General features: G+C 30.4%; 6 protein-coding genes and 2 non-coding genes across 15 annotated transcripts in view; 3 read left to right on the top strand and 5 right to left on the bottom strand.

Moving 5' to 3' along the window:
• Window positions 1–34: 34 nt before the first annotated feature.
• On the top strand, window positions 35–1911 carry LOC117214772 (tRNA-splicing endonuclease subunit Sen34). The gene is made up of 5 exons (XM_033461090.1): window positions 35–558; window positions 663–934; window positions 1019–1229; window positions 1345–1506; window positions 1583–1911. The coding sequence occupies exons 1-5, from the start codon at window positions 507–509 to the stop codon at window positions 1783–1785; spliced, it is 900 nt and encodes a 299-aa protein (XP_033316981.1). The 5' UTR covers window positions 35–506; the 3' UTR covers window positions 1786–1911.
• LOC117214777 (39S ribosomal protein L27, mitochondrial) lies at window positions 1843–2840 on the bottom strand. Its single transcript, XM_033461099.1, has 4 exons — window positions 2816–2840; window positions 2472–2552; window positions 2188–2351; window positions 1843–2105 (listed from the first exon to the last, which is right to left on the bottom strand). The coding sequence occupies exons 2-4, from the start codon at window positions 2548–2550 to the stop codon at window positions 1902–1904; spliced, it is 447 nt and encodes a 148-aa protein (XP_033316990.1). The 5' UTR covers window positions 2551–2552; window positions 2816–2840; the 3' UTR covers window positions 1843–1901.
• A 432-nt stretch (window positions 2841–3272) lies between these two features.
• On the top strand, window positions 3273–6503 carry LOC117214768 (T-complex protein 1 subunit alpha). The gene is made up of 10 exons (XM_033461086.1): window positions 3273–3466; window positions 3751–3836; window positions 3932–4060; window positions 4150–4247; window positions 4351–4461; window positions 4568–4973; window positions 5055–5257; window positions 5605–5797; window positions 5868–6031; window positions 6119–6503. Exons 1-10 carry the CDS (start codon window positions 3394–3396, stop codon window positions 6327–6329), a joined length of 1674 nt encoding a protein of 557 aa, XP_033316977.1. The 5' UTR covers window positions 3273–3393; the 3' UTR covers window positions 6330–6503.
• Window positions 6504–6972: 469 nt separating this feature from the next.
• LOC117214767 (double-strand-break repair protein rad21 homolog) lies at window positions 6973–12433 on the bottom strand. Of its 3 annotated transcripts, none has more exons than XM_033461083.1 (13): window positions 12294–12433; window positions 11653–11820; window positions 11137–11366; window positions 10850–11033; window positions 10624–10783; window positions 10358–10550; window positions 10045–10268; window positions 9754–9974; window positions 9489–9668; window positions 9026–9394; window positions 8817–8948; window positions 8577–8732; window positions 6973–8489 (listed from the first exon to the last, which is right to left on the bottom strand). In XM_033461083.1, exons 2-13 carry the CDS (start codon window positions 11794–11796, stop codon window positions 8364–8366), a joined length of 2319 nt encoding a protein of 772 aa, XP_033316974.1. In that variant the 5' UTR covers window positions 11797–11820; window positions 12294–12433; the 3' UTR covers window positions 6973–8363. The 3 variants fall into 3 exon arrangements, with proteins under 3 accessions (XP_033316974.1, XP_033316975.1, XP_033316976.1); XM_033461084.1 differs by having other exon boundaries at window positions 11953–12331; XM_033461085.1 differs by lacking the exon at window positions 12294–12433 and adding an exon at window positions 11904–12151.
• LOC117214776 (protein NDUFAF4 homolog) lies at window positions 12173–14608 on the top strand. Of its 3 annotated transcripts, none has more exons than XM_033461098.1 (5): window positions 12173–12294; window positions 13121–13267; window positions 13625–13716; window positions 13798–14005; window positions 14116–14608. In XM_033461098.1, exons 2-5 carry the CDS (start codon window positions 13123–13125, stop codon window positions 14196–14198), a joined length of 528 nt encoding a protein of 175 aa, XP_033316989.1. In that variant the 5' UTR covers window positions 12173–12294; window positions 13121–13122; the 3' UTR covers window positions 14199–14608. The 3 variants fall into 3 exon arrangements, with proteins under 3 accessions (XP_033316989.1, XP_033316988.1, XP_033316987.1); XM_033461097.1 differs by lacking the exon at window positions 12173–12294 and adding an exon at window positions 12611–12996 and having other exon boundaries at window positions 14116–14607; XM_033461096.1 differs by lacking the exon at window positions 12173–12294 and adding an exon at window positions 12616–13000 and having other exon boundaries at window positions 14116–14606.
• A 404-nt stretch (window positions 14609–15012) lies between these two features.
• LOC117214700 (xaa-Pro aminopeptidase 1-like) overlaps window positions 15013–23388 on the bottom strand; it is a 46111-nt gene continuing 37735 nt past the window's right edge. For 2 of the 4 annotated variants that reach the window (XM_033460942.1, XM_033460941.1), the window contains 12 exons: window positions 22089–22312; window positions 21877–21918; window positions 21398–21577; window positions 19490–19607; window positions 18677–19055; window positions 18177–18297; window positions 16852–17215; window positions 16409–16642; window positions 15738–15904; window positions 15581–15670; window positions 15271–15502; window positions 15013–15194 (listed from right to left, as the gene is read on the bottom strand). In XM_033460942.1, the coding sequence (XP_033316833.1) occupies window positions 15172–15194; window positions 15271–15502; window positions 15581–15670; window positions 15738–15904; window positions 16409–16642; window positions 16852–17215; window positions 18177–18297; window positions 18677–19055; window positions 19490–19607; window positions 21398–21577; window positions 21877–21918; window positions 22089–22312 (2174 nt within the window). In that variant the 3' untranslated portion in view covers window positions 15013–15171. Of the gene's footprint in view, window positions 15195–15270; window positions 15503–15580; window positions 15671–15737; window positions 15905–16408; window positions 16643–16851; window positions 17216–18176; window positions 18298–18676; window positions 19056–19489; window positions 19608–21397; window positions 21578–21876; window positions 21919–22088; window positions 22313–23388 lie in introns of those variants that run through there. The other 2 variants (XM_033460943.1, XM_033460944.1) reach the window with 2 other exon arrangements.
• On the bottom strand, window positions 20913–21127 carry LOC117214874. The gene has a single exon (XR_004488961.1). It is a non-coding gene; the product is annotated as a small nucleolar RNA U3 (small nucleolar RNA).
• Trnaa-agc lies at window positions 22563–22635 on the bottom strand. Its single transcript has one exon. It is a non-coding gene; the product is annotated as a tRNA-Ala (tRNA).

Here is a 23388-nt window from a genome sequence, read left to right as displayed (position 1 = left end):
GATGAATAGCGACATCTGTTGAATTCAAATATTTTTGCCATGTTTTAACATTGTAATATGATGTGATAGAATCGATGCATAGTACAGTAATATTTTCGGTATTAACGAAGTAAGCGATGAAATTTAGCAATTGCAAAGAAAGTAATGGACACATAAACGTTATTATTGTCGAACAAGTCACAGGAAGAATTACAATAATTTAGATTTGAATTTTGAAAATAATATCGTGATAAATATCGTATTTAGATATAATGTACAATCCTTTTTATAAATGTTGTATAATACTTTACAAGATTGTGAGGCAATTAAACGAAATTTTTGTGTTTATTGATCAGGAAAGTTACTAAAAAATTGTCATATGTGGATCAGCATTTAACATCTAATTTGATTGGTTACTGAAAACAGCATGGAAAAACATGTAATAAATTGTAATGTTTAACATTACATATAAAATAAATATATTTAATACAATTGTAAAGATTTGAAAAGTTGATTATCTTAGAAAAATGATAGACTTAATTTTATCAAGAAACAATGTCTTTATATGGAGTGCAGAAGGTAATACAATCCTGCTATTACTTTTAAAATTAAAGATGTAAATATAAATGATAATTTTATTTTTTAGTACAATATATCAATTTTAACTTTTATCTGGTTTCTAGACTGGTTGAAGCTTAGAAAGGACTATCGAATAATTGGAGAACTTATAGGTTGTCTTCCAAAGAAACCTAGGCAAGATATATTTTTGGGTCTTCCATTACTCTTACAACCAGAAGAAGTATCTCTTTTGCTTGAAAAGAATATTGCACGTCTCGTACGATATTCATGTCTTCAAAAACCACCATCCAATTCTCTAAAACAAGCTTTTGAAGAATATAGAAATACATTATATGTAGAACAAGAAAAATGTTTAAAGAAAGAAAGACAAAAACAGGTTACTAAGGGAATACTTTTTACAAATATGTTGATATCCTACTAAAAAGTTATAATTTGGTAGAAATAATATATATTCTTATAGATAATTGGTATGATGGACAAAATTATAGAAGGGAAAAAGCGAAAAATGCTTGGGATAGATACAAGGAAGAAAAAAGTAATGAAATCATTAGATCCAAAAGTACAAGCAGCATTTAATAATATTGAAATAAATAGACAAGATTTATTAAAGGAAGAAATGGCAAAATTACCCAAATTAGACAAAACTGAAGCTTTGATTCAAACCCATACAGGTAAGGAGAAAAATGATATTGACCAGAAGAAAAAGCATGAAATTAAACGATACTACACTTATATCTAAAATATTTATTTCTATTTCTTAGGTATTTTATGGAAATATGTTTTCAGCATACCCATGGACAGATGAAAATGATATAGAAATAATAGAATGGAAGTATCCTTCAAATGAGAAACAACAACTTCGATATAAGACATATAAAGATTTATGGGAAAGAGGATATTATGTAACAAATGGAGAAAAATTTGGAGGAGATTTTTTGGCTTATCCTGGTAATCTAAGATATATTGTTTATATATTGTTAATAGAGATAGACAAATATTTAAATTATTTATATTTTTGTTATAGGAGATCCCATTATGTTTCACTCCCAATTCATAATTTTATGTAAAGATAGAAAAGAGGAAATTCCAATAACTGAACTTTCAGCACAGTGCCGGATTGCTTGCCATGTTCGAAAAACACAAGTATATGCTTCCTTTTCTGAAAACCAAATCATAAAATATCAATCATTCCAATGGGCAGAAAGTGCTACATTTGAAAATGTTTAACAATACTTGAATAATATTATATGATTAAACTTATGAAACATTAAAAAACAATCTTGGTTTTTTCATTTATATTTTTGATTTATAATCAGAATATAAGTACAATAAAACAATTGTATTTAAAGAGCATCAATTAATACAAATCTATTATCTTGTGGATCAGGAATAACATTAAAATGTTTTTTATATATCACAGTGTTTTCTCTGTTAGCATAGTGTGCTCTAGCCCAAGCACGGTCCAGATTTGGATTAATCTTCTCACAGGTGACAAATACTTTTCCCTTTTCTAAAGCATATAATGTACCATCTCTACCAAAACCAACCTGTAAAACAAATAATTAATACATCTTTATTTAGCAAATAACATATATTTGGCATATGAGTACAATTCTTTTTTATATTTACATATAGTCCTGGATGAAATCGAGGTTTACGTTGTGTAGCTAATATTGTAGATTTTTCTACATAATGTCCATCTTGTACTCGCCATCCTCTATGTTTAGGCCTTGGATGACCAGGACTGATACGTGTACTACCACTAAATTTTTTTGATGCATGCCTTACACATACTATTAATATAAAAATTAAAAACAGTACCACATAGAAATAGCACCCATTTTATATAAATAAATTTATGAAGAAATATAATATTAAAGATTGAAAATATAATATGTTTATTTTCTACAAACCTATATTGGTAGAAGCAGCATTTATGAGAGATTTGGAGTTTTTTAAAGTGTAAGCATACAATTGTGTTAAGAGTGTCATACCTGAAAGTAATTATTTAACATTAAATAACACACTAGAAGCTCCTTTATTTAAATAGGTTATTTAAGTATAAACTTTTCGGCTTTAACGAAATTGTCAATGAGTATTACATAATATTGTTAACATTTAAAATGAAATATATAAATATTACTCAAAATAAAAGATAAATTATTTTTACTTTAAATATTTCACAAATCTTTTATGTATACTAAACTTTATTTCCTCTGACTTCACTAACTTGTATTAATTGAAAATTATTACCAACTTTTGCAAGTTATTCCTGTAGAAACAAAATTCAAAATTTCGCAACACGATCAATAAAAACAATGTTTAACAATGACATTTTTATTATATATGTATCTCTTATCATTAATTATAAATTGTAACTTATAATTAATATCTAATAGCTTAAATACACATATACATTTCAATTTATAATTTCAATATTTGATGAAAGATTCCATATTAATTAAGTGTAAGATAAGTAAATACTTACTTTGCAAGTATTTACAAACTATATCAAGTAAATATATAACTATATAATTATAACATACATATGTATATTAAGAATATGTTGGTAAGTGCTTCTGGAAAACAATAGAAGACATGTTTTGTCCAATTTGAACCAATGAAATATTGTTTTAGGGGAATTTAACCAATAGAACATAACGTTAAGTTTGTCCGTAAAAGGAAGTAACTGGGATAGGCGTCGCTGATCATCATCATCAATCATCAGCAACGGCACACGCGGATCGCATTGTGGTAATAGTTTAGTCGGCAATTGAAATTTCGAGATTATCGTTTACCTATAATATCAAAGAAAAGTGATAAAAATATCATAAAATGTCGACAGTAGCCAGTCCTCTAGTTGTTGGCGGTATTCGACAGTCTGGGGCTCCTGTAAGAACTCAAAATGGTATGTCGCTAACGCATTTTATTTCAGAATTTGGTTATACTTCAATTTATTCGATATTTGTTCAAATGTGGATATTTCTGTCAATTATTCTTAGAAAGATTTTTATATATTAATAAATAGAATAATATATATTATATTATATATATATTATATGTGTATGTAATGATAAAATAGTGTTTTAAATAAAAAATTTCAAAAATAAAAGGTGTACATTTTGTTGAATATACATAAAATTGGTATATTAAGTATAATTATTTTATTCCTTTTTGTTTTTTATTTTATAGTCATGGCAGCATGTGCAATCGCTAATATAGTGAAGAGTTCTTTGGGTCCTGTTGGCTTGGATAAAATGCTTGTAGATGACATTGGAGTATGTAAATGTTTTTACAAAATACATTCTTGTATGCTTGTATAAAGATTATATCATTTTTTGAATTTGTACTTTACATACTTGAATTATTATAGGATGTTACAGTTACTAATGACGGAGCAACTATTTTACGTTTGTTAGAAGTTGAACACCCAGCTGCAAGAGTTTTGGTAGAATTAGCTCAACTACAAGATGAAGAAGTTGGCGATGGAACCACATCAGTAGTAAGCTTATTTATTTAACTTTTTGTTTTTAAAATAATGTAAATAAATTATTTCCACATAAGAAATAATTTATCTTTCTATTTAAACAGGTAATAGTTGCAGCTGAACTATTAAAAAATGCTGATGAGCTTGTAAAACAAAAGATTCATCCAACATCTGTAATTAGTGGCTATAGGCTTGCTTGCAAGTAAGTCTCACATTATTGAAAAAGATTTATACAATTATTATTAACTTATTAATTAAGACAGTAAAGATAATTTATATGTGTGTTCCAATCATTTATATTTTAGGGAAGCCTGTAAATATATTCAAGAACATTTAACTGTTAGTGTAGATGAGCTTGGAAGAGATTGTTTAGTTAATGTAGCAAAAACTTCTATGTCCAGTAAAATCATTGGAGCGTATCCTTTTTATTTCATTATATAAATTAAATTTCATAATTATCATATTATATTTATAGCAACTGAATGTTGTAATACCATGATTATTTCCTTAATAAATTAATAGTGATGCTGATTTCTTTGGAAACATGGTTGTTGATGCTTCAAATGCAGTAAAAGTTAGTGATGGAAAAGGAGGATTTATATACCCTGTGAAAGCAGTTAATGTTTTAAAGGCTCATGGGAAAAGTGTTAGAGAGTCTGTAATAGTGCAGGGTTATGCACTGAATTGCACTGTAGCTTCTCAAGCAATGACTAAAAGAATAGTTAATGCAAAAATTGCATGTTTAGATTTCTCTTTGCAAAAGACGAAAATGAAATTAGGAGTTGAGGTACTGATCACAGATCCTGAAAAGTTAGAAGCAGTGCGGCAACGTGAAGCAGATATTACAAAAGAGCGTATTCAAAAGATTCTTGCAGCGGGTACAAATGTCATTCTTGTATCTGGAGGAATTGATGACCTTTGTTTAAAAGTATATTTAAATTATATACAGATTATCGTATGTTTTTATTTGAAAGATGGCCAATTCATATAATTTTTTGTATTTGTTTAGTATTTTATAGAAGCTAAAGCAATGGCAGTTCGTAGATGCAAAAAAGCAGATTTGAAAAGGATTGCAAAAGCTACAGGCGCTCAGTTTCTTACTTCTTTAACTAATATGGAAGGAGAAGAAAGTTTTGACTCTAATTTCCTTGGAGAAGCTGCTGAAGTAGTACAAGAAATGGTTTGCGACGATGAGCTTATTCTTATTAAAGGGTTTGTTTTTAAGTTCGTTATTTAACCCCTTGCCATACCATTTAACTTGGAAAAATCCGCGCTCGAACGTTGTGCCCGAATGGTCGGGAAAGGAGTCGAAGCGGCGGAGACAGTGTCGGAACTTGAAACATCGTGCGACTGAGTGCGACATAGCCGCCCCGGTGTTTAGAAAAAAGACATCATTCGAGACATTCATACTTGGCTCGAGATTAAGACCACGAGCCTGACTCGTGATATTTAGGTTTGGCTCAAAATTCTCATCACGACTCATATTCATAAAAGTATGGCAGGGGATTAAAAAAAAGAATGACTTTAAAGCTAAATTATTTTTATATTATTTATAATAGGCCAAAAGCAAGAACAGCAAGTTCTTTGATATTACGAGGACCAAATGATTACTACTGTGATGAAATGGAACGATCTGTGCATGATGCATTATGCGCAGTAAAACGAGTTTTAGAAAGTAAAAGTGTGGTTGCGGGAGGAGGCTGTGTTGAAGCAGCACTTTCAATTTATTTGGAAAATTTTGCTACATCACTCGTAAGTTTAGTTTCTTGTAATATTACGGATTATTAAATCATTCTTGGGCTGGAACATTTATATTTTATAGAGTTCTCGAGAACAATTAGCTATTGCTGAATTCGCAAGATCATTGCTGATTATACCGAAAACATTAGCAGTTAATGCGGCACAGGATGCTACAGATCTTGTTGCAAAATTACGTGCTTATCACAATTCCAGTCAAACAAAAGCAGATCTTGCTGATCTAAAGTGGTAATATTTTAAAATAAATATTACATGATAACATTTATTTTACATACTTTAATGATAATGTAAAGCAATATTAATTTTCTTTTATAGGGTTGGTCTAGATTTGCTTGAAGGTACCATTAAAGATAACAAAAAAGCTGGGGTATTAGAACCAGCAATTTCGAAAATAAAATCTTTGAAATTTGCCACGGAAGCAGCGATAACTATCCTTAGAATCGATGATATGATTAAACTAGATCCAGAACGTACGAAGGATAAATCATACCGCGAAGCAATGGAATCTGGTGAATTGGAAGAGTAGAATTAAAATGGGTTTACACATCTTTTTCCCATGATTTGTTATACCAGAAAGATTAAATTATTCTTCACTTCAAATACTATTTCATAATTTAAGTAATAAGGATTACAATTTAATATTAACGCTCATGAATGAATTTGCTGGTAATAAATAAAATAAAGCTTTCACATATAAAAATATTGTGTATATATTTCACGCTTTAAATAATAATAGGAGAACATACTAAAGTATTGGAAACATAACAAATTTTATAGTTCATGTAAAATTTATCATATCAGTGTGAAATATGTTTAATATTTAAAAAATGGCGGGATTTTGAAGGTATATATAATATGCTGTTCATCATTCAAAGTGCAATTTTCGAAAACTAAGTATAGTCATATCGGAAAGGGAATTTGTTAACTTAAAATAACAATTTTAGATATATTCAATACAACGAATACACCTGTTATAAAAAAGCATTTAATGCATAAACACGTCATGTGTATATCGTACACGGCATGTATTAAAGCAAAAAGATCTTAAAATTAATTTTAATCTTCAAATTTAATAAATTTTTACACATGTAACAGTTTATTAATGGAAAATAATTAATATTTTTAAGTATTATATGATATGTACTTTAGGGTTCAAATTTTAAAGAAAATATTTCAGAAATCTTTTTTTTATTTTATAAACAGATGTATATTAATTAGTGAATCATGAGACTATTTACAATCAGGCATTTTAAGTATATGGTATAGCAGTCGATTTTTTTCATGATACGCCTTAAACGCCATTACGTGCGTAATGATATTTATGTTATTTGCTGTGCATGTATATTTACAATGTTATATGATCGTTTTCGAGAAATTTTAGACATGTTAATTTGATAAAATATAGTACTTTTTTTAAATATGATTTAACACGTGTATTCCATGGAACTGGTATACATATATAACAATAAATTATTGAACATTTTTTTATGGTCGGAGTAAAGCACTAACCATAACGCTATTTTCTTTGAAAAAATAGTAGGGTCAAACAATTTTTATTTCTTTTTTATATAATTAATACGTTTTCTTCAAAATATAATGAAAAAATTGTACAATAAAAAGATTGAAACACACAAAAAAGCGAGACTATTAAATCAATGCTCTTTGGAATGTCGTTCACAGTGTAAATATAAACTATAGAAGATCATAAATTTGCAGTAATTTATACGGAAAAGTAACTATACAGATTATATCGAGTTTAAACAAAATATAATAGTAAATAATATTTATATAGATCTCTGAAAAATAACTTAATCACACTATTGATTCTAAAGTATGACTGCAATACATAAAAGCATTATCCGTAAAACATTCCCTTGATTCTTCCATTAATAATTGTTTATAATAGCATTAATGTGTAAGTATGCTAATAAAAAAAAATTATTGAAGCATTTGATATTTTTAAGTTTGAGAAATTTGAAAATAATACATCGATTTAAATCACAAATAATTTCATTTTATGAAATTTTTAACAAAATGCTTTTTATCATAATTTCATAAATTATCTTACACAATTATTAGTAATTTTGGACCATCCTGCAGTATAGACTCAAAGTTGTTTGTAAATATTAAGATATAAAATATATTTTTACTACATATTAATATTATATACAAACCCTGTTCGGATTGATAATAAATTTAATGAAGACAATTGATTTTTTGCCAATGTAAAACATTTATCAATGGTAATATATTTGCGTATCTTTGATTAAATTTTTTTATCACAATAAAGATACAGAAGGTCCAAAATAATTCTACTTTGATTTATACAAAACGTATACATTCCTGAATCAGGACTTTAAAACATGATTTATAAAATTCTTTTGTCTTATGCAGATATTCCCAAAGAGTTATAATAGCTTTATATATTATTTTACAATTTATCTTTCAAAAGAATTTAGATAAATCGCTTATTTTATGTATGATTAAAAATAGCTACAATCCTCTCTGTCTCCATCATTTTTTAACAATAAATGTATGGTAAGAAATACCTATAGCAATTTTATAATGCAGGATTCTCAAATTTTGGTCCTTTACTGACTACAATCTCAGTATATGGATGGTCTTGATTGAGCTCTAATACTTGGAATTTTTTTAGAACTAATAATGTGTAGAATTTTTGCGCAACCTAAAAGAATGAATCAATAATAACATGAATTAAATTTCTACAATTATATTACAATTATACAATTATAAGTTCTGCTAGAATACAAACCTGCTTGCGATTGTTTTTATATGCCATTTCTGATAGTGTCAATCTATCTTTGGTGTCTAGTTTACTTTTGATAACATGATACATGTGTGATGCTCTCTTATTAAGAACTCGTTCTTCAAACTGTTCATAAGTTTCATCTATTTGTTGTTCTTCTTGCTAGAAAAGTAAAAGATTATATTATACATTTAGTTGCTTCGAATGTATTATAATTTAATATAAGTAAATAAACATTATACGTACAGGACCTACAGATGGTGGAAATTCATAATCTTCATGATTCCATGGCGTTGCTGGTCCTCTTTCTGATACAGCTGGTGTGTGGGGTGGTTGATGATGTTCATCATATCCCATATAGGGTACTTGAGATTGCGCCTATGTATATTCAAATTCGTTAATATCTGCGTAATATAATATCATATATTTATATATATCTAAGGAATAAAATTAACCTGATCATAGCCCATATTTTCCATTTGTGGCATTTCAACAGGTGTAGGAACGACTTCTGGTTCTATTAGTGTAGGTGGAACAACTGGTTCTTCAGATGCAGTAATAGCTTCATTAGGAGGAATTTCAGGAATTTCTGAAGGAATTAAAGATGTTTCGGGAACTACAGGAACCATATCCGCTTCTTCAATAGGAGGCACAATACCACTAATTTCAGATACTGATGATTCAGTTGGTAAAGACATCTCAGGTTGAGGTACTGGTGATTCTGCAGAGGGAAGACTTGGTTGAGGGACTATACTAGGAACATCCATTGCTTCAGGGGCAACATCTATTGGAGGAGGTGCTGGCGCTGGAGGTGGTGGCCTTATCTAAAAATAATAAAATACATTAATAAACTCATACAGTTTTAAAAAAGAGGTTTTATAATAGAAGAAAGATTTAAAAATAAACAATATGATGTACCTCTTCATCCGCTGGTGCTTTTCGTTTGCGAGCCATGCGTTTACTGAGAATAGTTTGTTCATACGAATCAGGTTCTGCAGGTTCTCTCATTTGTTCTAAAGGCATGCCTTCTTCTTCACCTACTAAACGTCCAAAGTCCTCATGATCGTAAGACTTGCTAGTTAAATGTCGTTGATAATTCTATATTGTTAGAAAATAAAATTATATTTTTTTTAAATGGCAGATACATACATACTTGATGATTATTAAATATGAAATACATTACCTTAAATAATACACGTGCTGGTATTGGTCTTCCTGGTAAAGCAAACAATTTTTCGACTCCACCAGTTTCTTTCCAATGCATTAATCTTTTCGTAGGTGGTGCCAAATCTAATGTAGTAATAATGTCACTAATATCTGATAATTGTGCTTTCATTTCTTCACCAGAGATATTTTTTACCTCATCCACAATGAGTTTACGCTTGCGTTTTGCTTTTGTAAATCCTATTAATTTTATTAAAATTAGATTATAACAATTAATATCACAACTGAAATAAAATATAATATCACAAACCTTTTAAGGCAGATGTATCAACAGGTGCGAGAGCGAAACTCTCTTCTTCATCATGTAATAACGTAGTTTGATCCTGTAGAGGTGGAGCTTCTTCCATAGGTTCCATTGGACGTTCTTCAGGGACATTGGGTGGAGCAGGAGTGAAACGGCGACTGGCAACACTTATTCTTCCTTCAATTTCTTCACCAGGTGCAGCTGGAGAAACGGGTCTGGATTCGTCAGTACTATACAGAAAATGTTAAATTTAATATGATATATACATACATTTATTTAATATAAATTTTGAATGTGTAAAATACAATTTATTAATTACCTCATTCCATCCATGGGAGATGGTGGACCTCCAAAACGATCTCCCATTTCTTCTTCTGATTCATCATGCACAGAAGGTGGACCTCCAGAAACTACACCAGGTTCTTGTGTTTCTGCTACTGCACTCACCTCAGGTACAGGTACTTCACCCATTGGTGCTTCATCAAATAAACCACCCTCAAACAACCCACCAGCTAAATAAAGAAATAAAGCTTGTTATAAATATAATTATCATTTCAATTACATATATTAATGTAAGTTGCTTACATATAATATCTTGACCAAGATGACCACCAAAACCATCATCTCTAATTGGCATATCTATATCCATAGCTTGCGCTGTTACCGATGGACCTGGTACTGGTTCTTTTTCCTTTTGCTCTAAAGTTGCTTCGATCCCTGGTCCATCAGTGAACAACATATGAGTCTGAAAAATGAATATAGATTTTATTCTTCATATAAAATGTCAACATGTTAAAGTGACAAAACATACCTGATCTAATGATGGTTCTACAGTACCAGCATGTCTTAACAATTCTGGAGGTTCAGCATCAAAACTCATGTCACCAAATCCTTGATCATGCGTAACTAAAGCTAAACTGCCATAATCTTCCCTCATAGTGATTTCTTCCGCTCGTGACTGGTTTAAACTAAATTGTGCTTCAATGTCAACATCTCTGAAATATAGCATTAGTATTAAATAACAATATTTATAAAATAAGCTTTTATTTTTATGTAATTATCTTCATTAAAGTTTCTATTTAATTCTTATATATTTACTTTAATTCTGGCATTGCTGTATCAAAATCATGAAACACTTCAGGTAATGTTATAGCTGTTACAGCAGCTTCTCTATGTTCTTCTGGTAAATCTACCATACCAGGCCTAAAGGCCATTTTTATTTTGACAAAGGCCTCGTTACAATCGGCTAAGAGATATTTAGCTTTCCTTGAATATATACGTACCACACCCAACAATAAATGACCAGATGTTCTTAAAGCCATTTTTACCTATAATAAAATAGTGACACAAAAAATAAAAACCATATATTTTATAGAAATATTAAGAATTCTTTTCATAAAAAAATATTGTGTTCTAGAAAATAGAATAAAATGAACAAAAATCTATGAGATTTAGATAATATATATTTAAGTAACACTCTACTATAAAAGATCTTACGTAATGTCTAAAAAAACATAAAATTCATATTGTCATAAATCTAGAATCATAACAAGAATATTAGAAATTTATAAGTTCATATACATAAAAATTAAAAAAGGCGTATTTTATAAATACCTTTGGCTGTAATATACCATCTACAGATTTTTCAATGTTCGTCTCGAATACATGGGCTTTCGTCAATTTTTTATCCCAGTGAGCGGCTAACCAAATACGTGCTAACGGCCCTTTTTTGGCCAACACGAAATGAGCGTAAAACATTTTTAACCTGTGTTATGTCCTTTTCTGCAAACAAAATTGTGTTATATCAGTAAAATTGGCTAAAGGAGTTTAGTCTGTTCTGTGTTTGTAAACACAAAGATATACACAAGAGGCTAATTCTTTAACGCGATTTTCCGCTAGCAACATCATTATCACCTTATTATTGACAAAACCGGTTGATGGGTCAATTAATACATGAAGTTAGCATTTTTTTATATTTCTAAATACTGAAAATCGAGTCGTAGGACTCGAACAAAATAGCGATCATGTAATTTTTCTTAATTTAGTAAAATGTCAACATCTTTGCACAAGATGGCGTTTCTGTCCGTAATTTTGGCGGTTACGCGTAAGCTGTTGAACACGTAGTTACGTTCTAATCTATTTCTGTGCAAATCATATTACGGTGACTCGTTATCGATAAATCTTGAACTATTAATTTTATATTTTACATAAATTATCACATTTAACTGGTATATTAGAAAATCGTTGACACATACGGTATGTTTCTTTTCAGCGCGTCTTCACGAGAACCTGCATGCAACTAATTTTACTGAACGTTCCGAAACTCGTCCCGTTAATGGCGGATAGGTGTGTTCGTAAACACATAAAATTTTATTTTCCTAACTTTTCTAACCTGCGTAAATTAAATATCTATATCAAACATTTATATGACTATAAACTTATTATATACTTGATTTTTGCCTTTTTTGTTTCATAGTTAATATTCAAATAATGGAATGTTAAGTAATGAATGGCTTAATAGAAAATTAAATTATACGTATTATATTGTTAATAACCTATCAACAACGTTTCTGATTTCTAGTTTTCACCAATAGTATTCAATGTTTTATGCATTTTTGTAGAAATATTTTTTTATTGCAAAATATGTATAATATCAAAATGTATAATTTCATTTATTTGAAAAATGTGTTGGAACTTTGTTACCAAATAACGTCCAAACAGTATAGAACAAAGTCAGTAACAAAAAAATTACTTTTGTCTTAACTATAACCATGTGGTCACAAAGTAATAAATGTTCTGAGTAGCGCAATAGTAACTTCTAATAATATCTTTACAACTTGAAATAAAAATATTCGTTTTGTAATTTAATATTTAGATTTACTTTCATCAAATAAAATAATATTATTGCATAGAAATCAAAGTATTGAATCTGGTATAAACAAGAATATTAACCAAAAAGTTGGTATGAAAACACAATAACTTCTTTAAAATTGTTCCGTTTTTTTTAAATATATATGTATATAAAATACAATTTAAGTTATACTTTTAGCGATATATATTAAATATTCTTTTTTTGTTATAGAAATGGGAAAAGTGTACTCTTATATTACGCGACCAATTCGTTCATTTAACATTGAAAATCGTACAGCACGTATTCTTGATAAGGAGAAGCCAATTCCTGCTCCTGAATATCCATCAGTACAGAGACAAAGAGAAGTTGTAGATAAATGTAAATTTCTTTCTCAAATTCTATTTCAAGTTTTATATTTTTTAGATTAACATTTTTGTTAGAATTGAAAATAAAAGAATTTTTGGAAATAGATATAGATACAGATAAAATAGAAATAATAGAATTTACAGAGGTAAAAGAAATAAAACAATTATTTTTATTTTTTTACACGTAGCTTAAACTTAAGTGATATAGATTATTTAATTATAGCTTTTGCATGGCAAAATGTGAGATAAAGTTGTATGTTATAAAATTTTGTTTTTTTTTTTAAACAAGAGTACCAGTTTTAAGAATTAGTCATTTTCTATATCATGTAATAATAGCTTTTTACATTTTTAAAAGTTATTTCTATTTTAGTAAAACCTAATTTGAAAGACACTCAGTACAAAAAGGACCATGAATTAAATGATCGTTTAAAGAGTGTCTTCGTTCAGTCCAAAGATCCAGAGGTATATTTCATTTAGAAATCTTTTGTGGATGTATTTATTTATTTGTAACTATTATGAAATAAATTTTTTTTTTATTACTAGATTGAACCAACACAAGCCTCATCTAGGCCATTACCACAGGATAGAAGTCAATATTCTTTAGATGAATTTTATGAATCGCTTGTTCCTCGGAAGGGTAAATGTACCATAAAAGAAGTAGTAACATTTTTGACTAAACATCAAGAAAATGCAGTAGAATACTCTATAAAAAGAATATCCCAAGAGTATCAAATAGATAAACAAATAGTAGGTAAGAATATGTTTTTAGATATAAAATGATAATACAGTATTACTAAAGTAAATTTGTATTCCCTAAATCCTATTTAAATACTTAAAATATAATATTAATAACTGTTTCAGAAAATATTTTAACAAGTTATAAACTCTTTCACGTGATGACAGATGTGAAACAGATGAAAATAGAGGAGGGTAAGAAAAAGTAAGATTCTTGTATTATAATTAACCGTTTGAATCCCAGTAGTCTTTGAAAAAACAGGGTCGAAAAATCCCTAACAGTGCGATAGCGCTTGTCCTAATCGTTTACGAAGAGAAACAAACGGCGTAATAGCGCTCATCATATTTGTTATTTTTATGAAATACATCTATATTATTATATATGCGTACTATTAGTTTATAAATATTTCAAGTTTTGTTCAATAAAAATTATTGAGAAGATAACAATGAAATACCAAATACCGTCAGGCGTTCGTAGCGTTCAAATGTACTGGGATTTTTCGATACAAAATCTAAACAGCACGATCGCATTGCTTGCGGCTCAAACCCAAAAGTTAAAAGAATCTAAAGTATCATGTAGAATAAAAATAAATAACAATTTATTAAAAATTATATTAGTTATCTTATTTTAATCCTACTTTAATACTGAGTATTTCAGTTATTAGAAATTTTAGGAATTTAATATAGAAACAGAAGCGTAAGAAACACTAGTGAAGAAATGAATATACAATATTAAACTTGTTTTTTCTTTACTTTCTTTATTCTCTAAAGTAACTGGAGCTTATTTCTAAAAAATTGCTTGTTTATCAGTAAGTAAAATACAATTTATGATAACATCCCTGTTCCTTATACATACAATAAATTACATATATTTACAAAATATAAGTCTATAAATATTTTTATATATTCATATAGTAGATTTTCTATGTGCAAAAATTTTTTCTAATATTCCTAATGGTTTTTATTTTTTAGCAATACCATCATATTATAATAATACTATCATATTATAATTGCAACACCTGTATATTTAAAATTGGCAGTAACGTATAAAAATAATAATTTTAATATACGTATATTAAAATAACGCCAATTTAAGCATAGTTTTCGAAACTGCTTGCTCATGGCATAAATTAATTTTCAATCATACTATATTTGCTCATTCTCCTTTTGGATATACGTTAATTAACTCCATACATCTGAAAAATCTAAAACATACAAATATAAATTTCAAGAAGGCAAATCTTTTTTTTATTCTAAATGTTGTTTTCTTTATATACTTACTGAATAGAATGTGATACAGGAAAGTAAAGCAAACTAGTACATTTAATTGTTTGAATGTAGAAGGTGTCGAATGAGAACGGCCAAAAAGCAATCCTTCGTCGACTGGTCTTACTTCTGGAATGGTTGCAGTTTTCTTCAACATCCAATTGAAAGCATCCATTTTTAGTCTTTTCTTTAACTCTGGACCTACTTCATCCCTAATTCGGCGATTGTAATTATTTAACCATCGTATCTGTAGAGTTATTGAAATATTTTTTGAAATCTATATAGATAAAAAAAGCTCATTAATTAATTGTTAATTAGTGCTTACGTGTGATGGATTTAACATATCGTAGTCAATCAACTTTGGTTCATATGGAACTAACGTGACGTCCCTGAATTTCAAAAAAATTTCTGTTTTCTAAAAAGAGATACATTTTTACCGAGAATTTCTCTAATTTTTAAATAATTTGAATTAAAGTACCTACTGATTTGCCTGCTTCCATCGTTTCAAGGATGTTCTCCAAACGAACGCCGAAGTCGCCTTCTTTGTAGTAACCAGGTTCGTTTGATAAAAAGAATCCTGGTCTTAATTCAACAGGTCCACAAACTTTATCCGATGATACGGGCTGTCCGTATGATACACCAATAGGTGCTGGAAATATATTAACATTACGATTAATATTAATCATTAATGAATAACAATTCGAAACGTGCTACAAAGGACTTTCCAGTTATTCAAAGTTCTAAATTCAATTAAATCTTGATCAATAATGTTTTATCATAAATAGACTGCGGATATTTATGCAAATTCATACTTTTACGAATATAATGAAGAAATCGAACCTAGGTATAGAATTGTTTTATTAATGTCGTATAATATCGCTTAAATATTGCAACGAGTACTGTATTTTGGATATATCATATATTTTTGCATATTATGCATATGTGTATACTGTGCATTTTTGCACCTCTAAATTTCTCACCATAAACGTATAAATATCCGCAATTTAATCGAAACTAACAACATTTTCCATATGATCGTAAATATCGAGTAAAGATCGTGATTAACGTTGAATTCAGATCAAAGAAACGTAGATCATTCGATCAATCGTCTACGTAAGCGAGTCTTTAATTTTTTCAAAGTAATGAGACAAACATTCGTGGACAGACAAAAAGTGACCGATTCCATGGCCAGTTCCGTGCAAGTAGTCGTAACCAATGTTCCATAATGGTGCTCTTGCAACGATGTCCAGCTGGTTGGATTTCAAACTGCTTGGAAAGATCAAAGAAGACAGTTGTATTGCTCCGATTAACACTCTTGTGTATGCTTTTTTCTGTTCTTCTGTTGGCGTACCAAAATGCAGCGTTCTTGTGACATCTGTAGTGCCATCTGTTTACGAAACAAGGTAAATGTTAAAAAAGAGTAGAAAGGTTCCATGATTTTTGCCAGTTCTTAATTAACCGAAGGAAAATTTCTTCCTTTATTTTCTTTGGATGTTTACACGTTTGTAATATTTGCTTAAAAATTTTGTTTAGACTTCTTGAAAGTCTAGGATAATACAAGGATGAGATTTAATCACAGAATCAAAATTCTGTTACCTAAATATTGTCCTCCCGAGTCCACAACCAGGGTCGACGCTTGTCCAATTTTGATATTCGTTAGATTGTTAGGTTCGTAATGGGGAATAGCAGCATGAGGTCCGTATCCAGCGATCGTAGGGAACGAGATACCTTTATTCTTGTCCTGTTCGTAACGAAACTCGTTCGCCAGTCTAGCTACTTGCATCTCGTCCCACCCATTCGAATTCAGTGTATATTGTTCCTCCATGTATGCTAAGAAATCGCACATCGCCACTGCGTCCCTTAAGTGGGACCTCCTCATCCCCTCCGCCTCGACCTCGTTCTTTTGCGCTCGTAAACTTAACACCGGTGACGGTTTTGGCAATCGTTTCTCCGGCGGGATCTACAAAATATAATTAAAGAAGTGCTACATCGGTAAAAAAATTCTTTCACTTATCAAGTACATTAGTAGAATGTATAGAATGTATAGAATGTATAAAATGTATAGAATCTTTCTATATTACGTACGTGTATTCTATGTAACTATTATTCGTATAACTTTGAAATTTCCTATAAATGCATAAAAATCAGATGTTCGATTAGACCGCGAAAAGCGATCGCTTACGAAAGTGATTCTTGGTCCGGTAAAAGTTTGAAAAGCCCTGATCTAACCTATTAAACGCTATTGCACGATCATTCGTACAGAACTTGAAACAGAAAGGAAACTGCTCCCTGATTTCTGGTGCCGCGGGCGTCCAGGCGTCCCGAAGCACCGGCTATCATGTCGAAAAGAAGGTGAAGCCGTTTCACCATCATGAGTATCGTAGAGAACATGATACAGACTATTTTATTCTATCTATTTACCAATGATACGGTTTGTACCTTGACGATATGCAATAATAAGAAAGAAGATCGTGCATTGGACGGCCGACGAACGTTCATGTTTAGTCTACGTCTATGGAGGTGTGTCAGCCCGTCATGTGGGGATCAAGCTAAGCTCAACAAGCTCTACGAGGATAGGAGAACATGTCGGAGAAGGTGTACTTTTGCCTAGGATTATCCGCTCTAATGCCCCTATAGTTGAATCCCAGCGTGTTCGGTAAAATGGCGCGAACGAGGAGGTAACCGTATTCGAATTCCTACTGTACTTTCTCAACCGCCGTTTTTCATATGTTTAGCTGTGCGTAGAACGGTTAAATTACGGAGGTTCGTTTTCAATGCGCAGAGATTGATGAAAGAAGAATGAATTTTATTACAGTTTTTTGCATGGTCGTAGGAATCAATTGGGATATTTCATTGTTTAAAATTTTCACCATAATTTGATAAATCTTCGGAACAAATAAGTAGCTAAATTTATTACGTACAGAGTTAAATATTTCCATGGAGGCACCTGGACTGTAAGCACATCGTATCGGCAACCATACTAAATTCCAAGCTTGGGACATTGTTCGTAAGTCGTACCAAATAGAAGTGTAATTATGCCATCTGTAACGTGCGATATCAAAACGTGAAAGGATTATTAACGAAGATATATTTCTTCCATAAAAGTACAGAGTTATTTTTTACGTCCAACAATAAATGTAATGTAAATAATAATCTAATAATTACAGTAAAATCTATCAATTCATACACGTGTATTTTCTGATTCATCGTTTAAAGTCATATCAATCGCTATGTAGTTTTATATATAATGATTGAATTGGAACTATAAGTCGTATTTTCAAATTGCTCGGAAAGATTGACTTGTCCCAAAAATTTCAGCAATTATACTTAATGCTTGATTAGCATCTATGTTATGATATTAGTACTACTATCAGTTTCTATTGTACAGAAATGGAGCAGATATTAATGTTATCTCACTTACTTCACGCAATTTGCATGGGAACAAAGGTCCATCTTCAAATGTTCGTCCACTGATCTTAAAATCTTGTGTCGCGGTGTGTACAAATGTATCGATCCATGAGTAACAACCGCATACGCCCTGAGGACAGGTGTGTTTGGCAAATCGTATCCGCGAATATTAAACAGCCAGGCTATTTCGTCGAGAGCTGTAAGAACTAACGCGTCGGCCTTATATAACGCCATGTCGATACGAATCAACTGGACCTTGTCTTGCCATGCTTTTCCTGAATATTTGTCCGGCAACGGATACGCTGGATGCGGATTGTAATTCGGTCGATCGACCTGCCAGATCAAGTCCACCAGGTTGTTACGGACAGGAACCAATCTTATGGACGAATTCGCTGGACACGAACGCTATTGTTAATTCAGAAACATCCTCGTTTGGATGGAGGTAAATTTTCATAAAAATTGACGAAACTTCGAATGCAAGAAATGGCGCAAAAATAATCAATGTCATGGAATTTTTTAGTTTATCACAGTCAGCTAAAACGAATGGAAAGCTGTATGTGCGAAGAAGTTCGATGCATAGAAGAAGAAATATAGCGAAGTAGTCAACGCTCACTGAAGTAGGGTATGAATCAATTATTAGTTGTTTCTTGCTTCTTTCGACGATAAAGTCAAATACACGACGAATTTAACGTTTATTTGGATTGATATGTTTGACGTTTTAGAACCACTACGATGCAGTAAATGACAGACGATATAGCTGGACGTATAAATTTAAAGTAGATACTCGTTGTTGATAGGTTAAATATGTTTGGATGTGTTTAATTACCTAATTCATCTTCCCAGGTTTCCCAATCGATGGCAGATACAAGCGTTGGATCGGCGCCAATACGCACGGAACTTTGACTGCGAAACTCGTGCATTAACCATTCTGTTATAGATGGGACCTACCATATGATCGAAAGAATTTATTATTGGGCTGTGGCACAAAAATAAATGAATATAAAAATGTAGCAATTACGTAATAAAATAACTTCCAAGAAAGACTGTAAATAACAGTAGTATCTTTATAGCATACATATAACAATCTTTTTTTAAGACTAAGAAACAAAATTTTCTATATTTTGGTTAAAGAAACCATACATAAAAAACTTAATACCTATGTTCAAACTACTTAACACGTTGACTGCCATGCGTGTTTTCAAAGAAATCTCCGTCAGGCCATGCGTGCAGCAGTACCAAGCGTTCTCTGCTAGGTACTCCCGTCGATATTTTAGTAATGCGAGTCGTTCAAGCGGTGGTCTCAAGAATGCTCTCTCGTTTTTTTTGGTACGCAACATTAAAACCGCTAGCTGTTGTTGAATATAATGAAGGAAAGTGTGGTATAGATTATTCCGACCAAATGGTTTCTTATGCCACCACAATTAGAAAAGGAATCAAATGGTACAGAAAACTTGGCATTCAACTCCTTCTGGGAATTTCTGTTGTAAACGCTTTGATGGTTTACAAAATTGCAACAAGGAAGAATATAAATATTAGAATATTTAGATAATTATTAGTTGCAAAATTATTAGAATTATCTGAAAATACAAAAAATCCTTGTCTTCGACGGAGTCAGCTTAATATCGCTGTTCGGAAAAATGATTCCGGAAGAAGCATTAGACGCGCATGCAAACTATGTTATGCAAATAAAAGACGTCGAATGGACCGAACAAAGGCACGAAAGAATTCGAAGAAAACAACTTATTGTCCAAATTGTTCCGACCAACCTCAGCTATGTATAACATTTTTTAAAGGTTTACATTCTAAATAATTTTTTTTAATAAACCATTTTCGTATTACTTTTATAACAATTCAACAGTTTTATTATTATAGAATATCTTTTCAAATACCTATGATGAGATCCTTCGCAAGTAGTCAAATAAGCGACATCCGAATATGGGTTACGCGGCTCAACCAGAAACTTTGCTAACACCCAAATACAGGTGTCGTGGCAGTCAACGCGTTAAAATATTATATTATTTATTTATTATATTTATGATTTTCAGTTATCATTCAATTTAACCACATCGCAACGAAGTGTGAAATAATTTAATTTATATGTTCCTCTTTTCCTTATTTTTTATTATTAATGATCAACAAAGTCTTTTCCGCTAAAGTTATATAAAAATACAATATGTTTTTGTATTTATTTAAAATAAAAAAAGATGTTATTTTGTTTTTGTATTTATTTAAAATAAAAAAAAGATGTAGCCACTCAGAAAGCACCTATCCCATCCTTCTCATACTAAGTACAAGAAGTGAACGATCATCGATGACTGAGAATTCGAAACAAAGTCGATTTCTCGAGTCTTCCTCACGCTCAGGGAAGGATGCTACACCTCGTCATCGTGGTTGCATCGATACATCCTTAGGCCGATGTTCTACCAAAGTTCACTACAGAACTGATCCTAAGAAGTATAGTCTTAACTTTTCACCATCGATGCAGCCTTTATATTCTATCTTCCTCACCATTTAACTTGCGAGAAGTCACTTAGTTTGCTGGCCATCTAGCGGCAAAATATTAAACTAGCCAAGAATGCTTCGATTTATTACGTACATATGTATTTTTCAGGAATAATTTAGTATTATAGAAAGTAAATGATTGCAATAAATATGCAATAATCTTCTCTTTTTTTTCATAAACAAACAAAATTCTATTTTAAATTCTTAATTAAAGAATTCATCTTGAACTTACTTCTGTTCTACCGCGTTTCATGAGAATCCAATTGCAATCAAGTTGATGGTCTGCTTGAATATAATACCTTCCATCCGTCCAAAACACGGCTTTGTCCGAAGTGATGACAGCCTCTCCCGCGCTGCCGTAGAACCCAGTGATGAATTCTCTCCTCATATCACGAGGATCCAGGGAATCGCTCTAATCAAGATAGAGATCATGATATAATCGTATGTATTTTTGATTACCTTATATAAGAAATTCGTTTCACTAATAATAATATTATTTACTTAATAAAAGAAGAGCAGCACTCGTTATTAGATAAATCACTGCAACGAAATTAAAGAAAGCTTCAATATCTGATAATGAAATGTTTCAAAAGGAATAAACTTGGCAGATTTTTATTGGGATATGTTCTTTTTTGTTAAATTAAAGCATTGAGATTACGAAAAGCTTCGAGACTCTGCAAACTCGAAATCTCACACGATTGTTACATGTACCTCCAAAGGGCCGTCGCGGCCACGATAAACCAAGTTCATTGTCTGAAAATTTAAGGATATGGGAAAAGAATAATCGTAATTCTATGATAATCCGTGGATATAATAATAAAAATAAATTTTTTAATTTCATTTTTTAACTTTTTGAAAGATTTTTTACCGACTAGTGGTAATTCTGTTACGAATGATTCATATTACTATATGATTATAATTACCTGATGCGCGTCATCGGAGGTGACGATGTATCCATTAAGAGGTGGTCCTTGGATAGAAGCAACTCTAGTCATTTCTGATCTTAATTGTTTCAATCTTAATGAAGTATCTTGTCTATTGATTGGTTGTTTGTGCGCCGTAGTCGAACAGTGGGATCTCTTTGCTCCATTGTAATTGAGAAATGGTACGATGACTTCATTTTGAAAATAATATGCCTCTGCCAAGCCTGCGTGAAATTACGATTATTGTTAAAATAAATTTTTATTTGAATCAGTTAATGATTTTGGACGATAACTTTTAATGTTGCTTTTCTCTATTAGGAGGCAAGCACATTTTACATGCTTATTTATTACATACTATGAGTTATACATATATATCTAATTTGTGTCAAGAATATCAAATTCTAGCTAAATATTTATTATTGAATATGTATTTGATGATTTTTTTATTTTGAAACAAATAAAAAAATTAGAAATTGGAGGCGCCGGGTATCGATCCCGGTACCTCTCGCATGCTAAGCGAGCGCTCTACCATCTGAGCTACGCCCCCTATTTGTCAGTTGGATTCTATAAATGTGTAATGTATAGTTAGGCATACAAGTTTAAAAACAATTTTATTTCTAAAACATTTAGTCACATCCATCAATAATATATTTTTCCGAATACAAACAGATATTAGTAACACTAAAATTTATTAAAGATACGATTATTAATGCTATACATTGTATGCAACAAGTTAGATTATAAATAATAATATAGTATATGCCTTATTAAATAAAAATAGTCCGTAGAAATATAATGAGAAATATTTTTAATAATTCTACAGTAAAGTAATATTCATACATATGATTAGTTAAAGATATAATGATTTTTCAAAGTGTATACGTATAAATTGCACAATTCGTAAAAGATTATCGATAACTATAGTTATTCTAGTTTATCAAACGAAAGATTATTATTTCAAGAATTGATTAGTTCTGAGTCTCCATTATAACGTACCCAATTTCAAACTTACATATTCAGTTTTATCCAGTAATCTTACCACACAATCATATTTAATAGGCCAATGCATATTTCTTTCTTTACTTATTTACTTATTTTTATTTAAAATTAATCTCAAACATCTAGAATTTTTAATGAGAAAGATTGAATTTTCTATATATTTTTGTTATTCTTGCAAGGTTTATTACAGCTATATATATATATATATATAGCTGATATAACCTGTAGACATTTTTATTTTGCAATTTTTTCTTTTTTTACTTTCATACAATTATTTTACAGCGATATTATATGATCTACA

This window comes from Bombus bifarius, unplaced genomic scaffold (genome assembly GCF_011952205.1).
Source record: "Bombus bifarius isolate JDL3187 unplaced genomic scaffold, Bbif_JDL3187 scf7180000009243, whole genome shotgun sequence".
NCBI classification, from domain to species: domain Eukaryota; kingdom Metazoa; phylum Arthropoda; class Insecta; order Hymenoptera; family Apidae; genus Bombus; species Bombus bifarius.
This window is presented reverse-complemented; position numbering and strand designations above follow the sequence as displayed.